The 12,093-nt window shown below is 35.7% G+C and overlaps 1 protein-coding gene across 3 annotated transcripts in view; it reads right to left on the bottom strand.

Annotated features, from left to right (window-relative positions):
• GAS2 (growth arrest specific 2) overlaps window positions 1–12,093 on the bottom strand; it is a 123,252-nt gene that overhangs the window by 79,576 nt on the left and 31,583 nt on the right. For all 3 annotated transcript variants that reach the window (XM_007457638.1, XM_007457639.1, XM_007457640.1), the window contains one exon: window positions 1,021–1,162. In XM_007457638.1, the coding sequence (XP_007457700.1) occupies window positions 1,021–1,162 (142 nt within the window). The remainder of the gene's footprint in view (window positions 1–1,020; window positions 1,163–12,093) is intronic.

Genomic DNA, 12,093 nt, shown 5'->3' with positions numbered 1-12,093 from the left:
TCAGCAGGAGAATGCTGTTTTGTGAGGTCTCAGGGCAAAGTGTATTCTCATTGTTCAGAAGGCAGTTTGTATACTTGTTCTCTCTGAAGGATGCTCAGCTTACTGTGATGTTAATATTTGTATTACGTGATTTTGTGAATTGATTTTTTAAAGCCTCAGGTAAAAGAACCAAAGCATTTTTCCCCCTAAATGTCTCCTTTCTTCACTTAGTTCCACTTTACTAGAATTGGACTTTAATTCCAATATTTTCCATAGTAGAGTTCTACTGGGGTAGATCTTATATCAAAGGTTTGAACATTTAAGGGTATCAAGTAATGCCAAAACACTGAATGATCCAATGTATGTTTCTCCTAAGGAAATACAAAACTATGGTATAGAAGTGGATTTGCCAAAATTCAATCATAAAACAAAACAAAAACCCCACAATTATCTGGGTAGGCCTAGGCACTAACATATCTGTCTCTTATTCCATCGTCTTTAATTATCCTAACCTCTTGCTTGTTTGCCTAATTTTTAACTAGCTAAAAAATAAGTTTCATTAACTAAAAATAAGCTTAAGTAACTAAAAAAATCAGTTTCAAGAAAGATAGAACTTATGAGAGATGGTGTTTTCATACTTTTGTAGAGGTGAAAAGACGAAAATGCTCTTGATGGAGGGCTGGAACATATATAGCTACACTTCTAGTCCAGGTAAGAGCCTGGTGGTAAAACTTAACCCTACACTTTCCAAATATCCCCCAATTTTGCATTGTATGTACTTATTTTTAACCAGGAAAGGATTCTGCTACTTAACGTTCCTGTTATTTTATGCACAAGGTGACCAAGATTAAGAGGGTGAATTTTTCTACCTTCAAAGACTCAAGTTTACAAAAAAACTGCAAGTTTACAACAAACTACAATTTTTTTAAGTTAACAAAGCATGAAATGACATCACACAAAAAAAGTTAGGCTTGAGAGTTATACATACAAACAATAATTTTAATATTATATCAGCTAAAATGCTGAAGGAAATGTACATACCCAAACCTTCCGATTCAAACAGACATGTTTCATCTACCCCTAAATCTCGGCACCAGGATAAGAAGTTTGCTGTATTGTCTCTGGCAAAAAAGGATCCTGAGGGTGCACTGGCCTTGCATGGAATCTTCTTTAAGGGCAGCTTCTGAAAAACAAAGAAATCTCACTCTGGTGGAATATCTGGCAGTCATCACAGTGACACATTAAGTGTACATTTATGTTTTCAACAAAACGCTCTGGTACAATCTTATGTCAATAAATAGGTTTGTAAAGAACAATAGGAAAGGACATGAAACTCAAATGAAACTTAGTTCTTAATTAAGAGACTAGGAAAATCTGTGCCTGTAAACATATACTTGCCTTTTTAGTATCTAGAAGTAAACATACATAAACCCCTTCCCTGGCTCAGACTGCCTCTATTCTTTCTCTTCTACTATTTTTTTTTTTTTTTTGGCCTTCTCTTTCATCTAAGTATTCTGTCAGTATTTCTCATAAAGTATGTATAAATGAATTTCTCACTTGTGAAAGAAGAATGAAACACAAATGCAGTATATGAATATAGATCAAGTGTAACACACACACCTGCATTTTTATGTGTATACATACACACACACACAATAAAAATTACAATAGAATTATAAAGTCAAAAGAAAGCAGCAGAATTGTCTAACATCTATAATTCTCTATCACCAATACTAAGAAAAGGAAATATTAAAAATTTTTATCTTTTAACAATAACATTTTACCATCATTCTTCCAGACTATTTCCTTTTAAACCATAGATTATTGCTCTCTTATGTAATATAAAAATAATTCTGGTTGGATTTCTGCTATCTGACCTTGAAACATGTTTACATTCTGCATCATTTCTCTTCCAGGATAAGAAAATGCTTAAGAAAAGGGAGTGTGTGAACCTGGATAGACTTTTCTATTATCAGCCTCATAAAATTTTAGTCCTGGAAATCTCCCTTACCATACCAAATGTTGTAAAGAGTTGTGTGAGGTTTTTTCCTTTAAAAGAATATAACCAGTTTTCACGGCATTCCATGAAGTCACAGAATGTGATTCTATGTGATGTGAAAGACTGAGCCAAGTATTTGGATGATCTGGGCTAAATAGAGCTTTGCCTCTGAGAGCAAAAAGATCAAGGGAGAAGCATTTTGTGATTTCAATTCACAGATAGGGTTATTTCCTCTATTCTCTGTGAACAAGAAAATATAAACAAAATGTTGTGGATTGTTGAGGTCATTTACAAAGATGGTTATAAAAAAATGAAATAGTGGTCTTGGTGTACTGGTGAAGCCTACTATCATCAAACTATTACTAGGGCTTTTTCTGTCCAGGGATTTTATGGCTACATAAATAAAATATTCAGTTACTACATCACTCAAAGACTGTGTCTGCCCAATAGCAAAGATCCATCTCTTTGCTGCTGACTGAATTTGTTTTAGGCTTAGACATAAAAAAATTTTTGCATGAATACACATATATTTATATATACATATAACAATACCCCTTAACCAATTTGGTTAAGTAGTGGTTTCCAAAGAAATGCTTTCCTATATGAATTGTAAAAAACAATAAGAAATAGCATAGTTTAATGTCCCCTTTATAAAATATTCATGAACATCAATTAGTCAATATTTATTAAAATTAAAAATCATATGTCCCTAAATCTAGCAATTTACTCCTAAAAATATATCTTGCAAATATAATAGTATTATTACTTTAAAATATATGGACAGGTATATTTGTTGCAACACTGATTGAATAGGAAAAAAATAGACATAGAATGTGTCAAGAAAGGGCTGGTTGAATAATATAAAGTATACAAATACAGTGGAACTCTGTGCAATAATTTAAAAAGAATAAGATAAATATATATGTGTTGGACCATAAAAATGTGCAGTATATACTCTTAAGCAGAAACCAATAATTTGCAAACACATATGTACACTGCAATTTCATTTTATGATGTGTGTGTATGCATATACATACTGGTGCATGTATATGTACATACACACACAGTATAGATGGTCATATATAAAGTTAAATTGCATATAAATATGTTGTATTATAAATATGAATATTGTATTTATTTATATAACATTCATTTAGGAAGAATTCAAGGAGGACATCCATCAGATTGATAGTAAGTACCTTTGAGGAAGGTGATTGATGCCCAGAGAATCATTTATATCTTATTTCCAAAATATGTAGTAGGATTTTGAGTGACTTTTACATTTTATCAACATTTTCCAATTAAATAATCAAATAAGGTAAATCATGTCAGCCAAAACATAACAAAAAGATCTGCTGAAAAAAAGTCTTCAAGAGGTGACTGTAAAGCTTCTTTATGATGCAAATAGGAAAAGAACATAGAGTCAAAACACTAAGCCATTTTAAAATCTACCACCTCTATCCCTGGGTGGGGAAAAAATACCTTGTGAAACCACTTCAAACTGATGAATGAGTTTGCACACAGGAACTGTAACCTAGGAACTATAAAATACTTGACATATATAAGGGCATGCCAAAGGACATGACGTGCATGGTTTTCATGGCAAAAAGGAATACAATATCCAGATTGCACCAGAGAAGCTAGATTGATTTGACACTTAATCCACCAAGGGACATAGCTCATAGCTTGTAGAATCCAATATTCTTCCTGGCTGCATACCAACCAAAAATCAAAGGGTCAACAGTCTTCCCAAGGTTGCTGTGCCATTTATACATAAGAGTCTTAGAGCAGATGTCATATTTCACTTGAATTAAAGAACAAATGATTTGATAATATCAGTACTCAATACCTTTGGAACTTATAAATATTTTTTGACATATTTTACACAAAAATATTCATACAGTTCCAAAAACCTTAGCAATTACTGTATATCTCTCCAAGTTCTGTTATTTTTTAAAAATTATTAATTTCTCTAGGTTCTCATGAAAGTCCTAGGAAAAATGACAGCTCTGAATCTCTTCTTTAATATCAGTAAATAAAATAAAAGCAAATTGATGTATTGAATAAAATCAGCTTTCACCTTGCCACAAAAATCTGGAAGAAGAGGTTTAGAATAGAGAGCTGTCTTGAGTAATTATGAGGGTGTCTACTTGAATAGCTAAAAAATTGACCACAGATAAGGAGAGGAATACTTCAGATGTAAAGAACTAGGGATGTAAAAGAGAACCTCCACATATAGCTCATCTTCCATATTAGTTTCCCCTTTACTGCTTAACTCTCCAAAGAACTCCTATGGCATTTAAATTATATACCATCTCTAATTATTTACTCAGATGAGTTTTTCCAGACAATGCTGCTATATATTATGTCCTCAGAACCTGATTGATGAATACACGAATGAATGGTTAGATTTCACCCCTCACACTAGATCATAATCAACGTGAGGGCAGGAGCAAACACTCTGCCTTAGAGATTTTATATCTCCAAGGGACATGTTTCCAGGGCCTTCAAAATTCACTAAATTTATAGCACACATAAAATGCTTCCCATAAATTAAGAAAAGTGTAACTGAAAAATATAATAAAACCTTTGAACATTTTTTGAAAGTTACTGAATATGGAATGAGTTGAGAAGAGTTGCCAAGCTGAGCTGAGATTGGGTAGAAATTTAGACTCGCTTACTCACTAGCAAAAGTCATGCTACCGTCCTCCAGCCTCCATGGTATAGGTTTCAATATTTTGTGCTAGCAAAAGGAGAAATGACTACCAATAAAACATTAGAATCATGTACAAGTAGGATACATGTTAATTTTTCTTTCTTTTTTTTAAATTGAAATGTAGTTGATTTACAATGTTGTTAGTTTCAAGTGATTCAGTTATCTCTCTCTCACACACACACACACACACACACACACACACATATTCTTTTTCAGATTCTTTTCCCTTATAGGCTACTACAAAATGCTGAGTATATCTCCCTATGCTATCCAGCAGGTTGGTTATCTGCTCTATGTATAGCAGTGTGTATATGCTAATCGCAAATTCCCAATTCATCTCTCTCTCCTCTTCCCCCCTGGTAATCACAGGTTTGTTTTCTATGTCTGTGGGTCTATTTCTGCCTTGCAAACAAGTTTATTTGTATTATTTCTTTTTAGATTTCATGTTAATTTTTCTAATATTGATAGTCTAATGTTTATCCTTTTATCTCTCAGCGGAATTAACCTAAGTTATATATTCTCAGCCTCTATACTAATACTTATGAATTGAATGATGAACATACAAGAGAATGGATGGTTTGAAATCTGAAAGTGTCCTCCCCATTCCCTCAAAACAACAACCAAATTATGTTGAAATAAAAAGAAAGATTTTAAATTTACTTCTAAAATCTTTTAATTCAATCATCCATTACCTCTTAGGTTAATCACCTGCTAGGGTTTGGAATTCAATTACCTGAGTTCAAACTCAGCTATGTCACCTTCTTGCTATGGTACTTTGGACAGATTACTTAATGTTTCTGTGCCTCACTCTCATACTTAATGTTTCTGTGCCTCACTCTCAGCTTCTATTCAACGCACATAGAAAAAAAAATGCATTTCATCGACTATGTGTGAGTGCAAATTAAATAATATAATTCAAGTGTAGAAGTGTTCAATAAAATTATCACTGCCATCAATGCAAGTAAAAATATATTGAATTGCCTATGATTTCCTTCTCTCATATTTACTTGAAAACATTTCATTTTTTTTCTGTTACAGGTACAAGAATTCAGAAAAAGATTGGCAAACAATTTATTTCTATCTTTGCCCTAAACTTAAATGTCACTTTTAAAATAGCTTTCCAATAGAACTTTCTGTGATAATAGAAATGTTCCATATCTGTGCTACCCATTATAGTAACCACTAGTGGCATGTGGCTATTGAGCATTTGAACTGTGGTAAGTGTGACTGGAGACTAATTTTTAAACTTTATTTCTTTTTAATCAGTTTATACTTAAATAGCCACATGTGGCTTGTGGCTATCATATTAGACAGGGCATTCATAACAGGGAAAGTAAAGCCATTACCTGGGGGTTTAGAGAGTCCAATACTTAACCCCTTGACTACTTTGTCTCTAACTAATAGTGTCCCCATGTCTTTCAAGTCCCCTCAAATCCAATAGTTCCCCTGGATATAGTTACTGAGATGCATAACTATGTTGGTCATTTAGAAAGAGTTTACTTATGTGCTGCAGAATACAGCATGTGTATGTCCTAGTTATGGTGTTGTGGGTGTTACAGCTTCAGAAGGGCAGTAGTGACTAATTCTATTTATATTACTTAAAATAATCTACACCTGGAGAACCAGGAAATTCTTTATCATTATACTACCACAGTGTCAAATACAGTGCTTCACACATAAGCAGTCCTGACTTCTTGTTTTCTGAATCTTATGGTAGATGGGGAAGGAATGAATTAACATTGTGAGTGCTTACCGCGCTCTAGGCACACAAAACATATACTTTCAGATAGATTATCCTCTTTAATTCTCAAAAAATAATGCCATGAATTAGGTAGATAATAGTATCTCCAGTTTTCCAAGATGAAAAAACTGAGCTCACACATAGTTGAAATCAAATCATTCAGTCTCTCATACCCGTACACTTCTAACTGCTCCATGAAAGCTCACCATTGCCTAGAATTTAATATATTTCAGCATTTGATTTATTTCCCAAGGTTTTAGCCAGGTAACATTACAATAAAGAGATACGTATTTTCTTTCACCTATTAAACCTAGAAAAAATGGAGAGAATGGCATCTTTAGTTCTCCATAGGCAGTGAACTGAAAATTTAATGTTAGTCGTTTATTTTTTTCACTTTGCTAGTAGTTTAAATAATCCATTCTTCACAAAAGTTTGAGATAAAATACTCCCCTTGATTACATCAAGTAGACATTTCAGCTATAAAACAGAAGAGATATATAAAAGAAGAAATGGAAATTGCCAGGAACTAATATCTTTCCTTTTCCAAAGGGTATATAGAAGGTACTTTCAAATATGCAGGCAATGGGCTTCCCTGGTGGCGCAGTGGTTGGGAGTCCGCCTGCCGATGCAGCGGACACGGGTTCGTGCCCCGGTCCGCGAGGATCCCACATGCCGCGGATCGGCTGGGCCCGTGAGCCATGCATCCAGAGCCTGTGCTCCGCAACAGGAGAGGCCACAGAAGTGAGAGGCCCGCATACAGCAAAATAAATAAATAAATAAATAAAAAGAATTACTAATATTGTAATGTCAACCAGGAGTTACAAACTCAAAGGCCCAGAAGAAGTCAGGCAGATTAAATAACAGAATAAAGTGGCTAGCACTAGGGGACCATAAGAAATGGTGGCAATTGTGGAAAACTAAAGAGCTCATGCCATGTCCAGGAGGGGCAGCCATATTTATTTAGTTCTAACTCAATGTTTCCATAAAGAAATGTAGTTCCAGTGTTGCTGGATCTTCCAGTTTCTCAGAAGAATTTGGAAATCTGGATATTTTAATGTGAAAGTCCCCTGAGTTTGAACAATTGGATCTATAGGCAACTCTATGTGGTTGCCAGTTTACAATCTCAGTGTTCATATGGGGAATAATAAAAAACAAAAATAACATTTTAAACTAAGAAGTAGTTTAAATTACATGCACACTTTGGAAAAATAACTTAGGTCATTTGTTGTAAAGAAATAAAAATTTTTTAGATAATTCTACAGAATTAAAAACCAGTGACTTCTTTTTCTTCTGTCACTTCTTTTTTAATTTATTTTTTAATTGGAATACCTCTAAATCACAGCTATAGTAGTCAGACTTGAAAGAGTGAGGTTTGAATGGAAGGAAGAGAAACATTCTGTGAATATGAAAGATTTCTTAGAGAAAGCAAGTGTTGGATACCAGGTGTGACAGTCCCTCAGAGTCTTAACAAAATTAATGGTAATTGTTAATTAGTAATTAATTATAGGAACTCAAACAAATGATGATAATTGATGATAATTAAAAAAAAATGTTTTTGAGAATGTATGTCAGTTTTCTGTGACCTTTCTACAAATCAAGAAATTACCGGGCTTCCCTGGTGGCGCAGTGCTTGGGAATCCGCCTGCCGATGCAGGGGACACGGGTTCGTGCCCCGGTCCGGGAAGATCCCACATGCCGCAGAGCAGCAGGGCCCGTGAGCCATGGCCGCTGAGCCTGCGCGTCCGGAGCCTGTGCTCCGCAACGGGAGAGGCCACGGCAGTGAGAGGCCCGCGTACCGCAAAAAAAATAAATAAATAGATAAATAAATACAGATAACAAAAATGGTCCTTAATGCCAACATGTAAAATAACCCAAAAAAAAAAAAAAAAAAAAAAAAAAAAAAGAAATTACCTTAAGGAAATAGTCAGGAAAATTCTTTTAAAATGTATCTTGAATTTTTCCTTTCCAACAACATTTTATACATTCTAAGATGTAATACCTTATGATTACTGGCAGCAAATTTTGAGTACACAGGGTCACTGATTCTAATATTTTAGTTAAAACTACTTTTAGTACCCATCTGTATAATATCCAATAAAGAAAAGCATTTTCAAAGGTCCAAAGATTGCCTTATGGATGGATTCCAGGAAACTCAATTTATTTTAGTGGCTAACTGATTTCTAAACACTTTTTGAGCAGACTTTTGTTTTTGTAACTCCATGGGACTGCAGATTTGAGGCACCTTGTAAATGCCCATCAGTTGACTAATGATAGCTCCATAGATGCTCAGTAGTTTGAAACACAGGGATGTTAAACTTTTAGTAATTCAGAGAAAAGGCTTAAGCCTTGAAACTGCAAATCACTAGCAGTAAGCCGGTGATAAAGAATGGCTATTTATTTAACCTTTTGGAACCTCAGGTCCATCATTTGTAACTTTTTACGAGAATTAAATGTTTGGGAAAGTGCCTAATACCAATCCTAGACCATAGTTTATCTCCAATTAATGTTAATTTTTTTTTCAAATACATGTCTACTTTCAGTCTATTTACAAGAAATACCCTGATGAGTTGAAAAATAGTTACATCATCACATCTGTAATTACTATAATAAGCTCACAAATACATAGGAAAAAATAAAAGATGCTTTATATTTATATGGTGATTTAATTCCAATTTGTTTTTATCCATCCTCTAATTTTGTTCATCATGCTGTGCATTCATCTTCGTTCTCCACACTCTAATCACAGTGGACTTTTCGAAAGGCAAATTTAGCTTCCCAGTGCTTTTAGGATAAAGACAAAGCTCCTTATAATATGGCTTCCACAGGTTGTATTAGCCTGGTTCCTACCTACTGACCTAGCACCATGGTCCTTCACTGTCTTCTGTAGCCACACGAGCTTCTGTTCCCACTCCTGCATTCTCCCGATGCTCCCTCCCACCGCACAGCCCTTACAGAGAACTGTCCTCTCTGCCCTTCCCATACCTGTTTGCCCAAATACCTCCCAATCCCAGATGACAGATCACTTACCCCAAAACACCACCCCTCAACACTTCTTTATAATTGCTTAAAATCCACAATGTTCAAGGGCTCCTGCTGCCATGTTCCTGTGAGAGATTAACTGATTAGCAACTATCTCCCTCAGGACGGTTTAGTTCCATGAGGAATGGAACAGTGTCTGGTTTTGTTCACCATTTTATCCCCAGCACCTACTGAACAGTATTTACGGAATATTTGTTGGATAAATACAAGTCTGAGTGTAGCTAAGGCATATATTATGTCCAGAGAGGAGCAGCAGAATGGAGTGGTTACAAGCACAAACTTTGGAGCTAGACTGCCTGTGTTTGAATCCTGGACCTTGATTTACTAGTTATGTGACTTCAGGCACGTAAATCAACTTCACCTGTGAAATAATAATAGTGTCTACATCATAGGGTTGCTGTGAGGGATGTATGAGTTTATATGAAAAGTTCCTGAAATAATGCCTGACATGTAGTAAGGTTTTCTGTTTTGTTTTGTTTTGTTTTGTTTTCTCACAAGATCAACTGTTTATTGATTTTTTTCTAAAATACTATACATTTAAAGAAACTCCTAAACTGAAAAGACTTGACAATTTTTGGTACATCTGTAGCAAAGGAATAAGGATTTCTGCTGGTAAGTTTTCATGACAAACAGACACACATCCATTTTCCAAGCAAGACATGAAGCTCACTGGAAACATTGAATAAAATGCATAGCTTGTGATAGCGGCAGCCATTTCTCCAATGTCTGAGTTACACAAAATAAAGGCTTTCTCTCCCTCCCCTGCCCCGTGATTACAGTGTAGCTTCCTGCCCTGTGATTACAGTGTAGCTTCCTGCCCCAGCACGTCTGCTCCCTGATGACTAAGGATGCTCAGAAGAGACCCTTGTGCTACAGGATGAGACCCAACTTTCGTTTGCTCACAAGGAATATATATATGTTTGTTAGAAAACTGAAACAAAGAGAAGTTTTTAAAAAATGATATAAAATTCAGCCTGCAGCTTCAATGACCTGTTGGGGATTTTAATGATCACTGAAACACACTGGCAGTCTCAAAAATATTCCTCATTTCCATTTTCAAACCTTGCCATCTGGGATAACTATCAAGTTTTTATATTTCTCCCACAAACAGAACTTCCTTCTTTTAGTTCTGTCCCCTCATAATTGTAGTTTTTCAAACTTCAAAAAGCATAGTATAGCTTTTATTCTTTCCTCACCTCTTCCTACTGTGGCCAATAAGTCACCAAACCAGCTCACTGTTATTTTCTAATAAATATGTATTGAAATGTCCTGCCCCTTTCAACGTAGTATTGACACTCTTACTTTAAATCCTTTAATATCTCATGTATGAACAAATGCAGAAACTTCACAAAATATTCTTCCTATCTTTAACCTCAGATCTTTCTAACACAATCTGCACATCATCATCATATTAATCTTTCTAAATTTAATGGTTTCAGTCTCCAGCTCACTGCCTACCAAACAAGGATTCAAATGCCTACCTTGCAGCTATCAACTTAATCTGTCCATCTACAAAAAGTTCTCCCCATATACTCTTCACATCAATCAAGTTGGTCTATTCACCATCCCTAGAATATCCTTACATGTTTCCAACTTCAATATTTGGTTCATTAACTACGAATTTACATTGTATTTGCTTTTTCTCTGTGTTCATCTATTTGCACCAGGTCTGGGCAATTCAAATTCTAGTGCTTCCATGGAAACTTCTCTAAGCACTCTGACAAACTGACTTGTTTTCTGAGCCCCTATAAAAATCTACTGTCTATATCAGTAGATGTCCATGTACAATGATGTGTTTCAATTGCTTAAGAGTTAAGTCTCCAGATGTTTGTGATTAAAAAAAAAAACTACTGATCTAACAGTTTAAAACTGAAAACCTTTTAAGGACTATGGCAATTAAGGCAGTCCCCCCGGCCCCTTATTCATTTGCTTGTATTTTTTCTTGAGCAGAAATGAAAGGATTGGTGTGACAGGGAGCCCACAGCACCCATAACCCTTGGGTACCCATGGGGGTATATTGAACAGTATGTAGGAACCCATGATCTTTCCTCAGTCTGACTCTTCCCCTGCCTTTTCAGCTGTAAAATAAAGCACGATCATCTACCCATTTCTTCATGTACAAAATCCTGGACCAATCTCCCTAACCATTCTATGTAATTCATCACCAAATCCTGCCAAGCCTTCCAAGTGTATATCCCAAAACCATCTACTTGTTTCTAGTACTACTACCATCCTAGGCTAAATTGTCGTAATTTCTCACCTGACCTGGACAGTAGCTTCCTAAGTGGGTCCTCAGTTCCATTTTCACCTTTCCTAATCCATTCTCCACACTGCTAATGTTATCTTTCCAAAAGATTTGATCATGTTCCTGTTCAATGGCATAATATTGTTCTTAAAATAGATGACAACAGGGCTTCTCTGGTGGCGCAGTGGTTGAGAGTCTGCCTGCCGATGCAAGGGACACGGGTTCATGCCCCGGTCCGGGAAGATCCCACGTGCCGTGGAGCAGCTGGGCCCGTGGACCATGGCCGCCGAGCCTGCGCCTCCGGAGCCTGTGCTCCGCAACGGGAGAGGCCACAGCAGTGGGAGGCCCGCGTACCAAAAAAAAAAAAAAAAAAA

Source organism: Lipotes vexillifer, unplaced genomic scaffold (genome assembly GCF_000442215.2).
Source record: "Lipotes vexillifer unplaced genomic scaffold, Lipotes_vexillifer_v1.1 scaffold505, whole genome shotgun sequence".
NCBI classification, from domain to species: domain Eukaryota; kingdom Metazoa; phylum Chordata; class Mammalia; order Artiodactyla; family Lipotidae; genus Lipotes; species Lipotes vexillifer.
The sequence above is the reverse complement of the archived record's forward strand: the minus strand, read 5'-3'. Positions and strand labels throughout refer to the sequence as shown.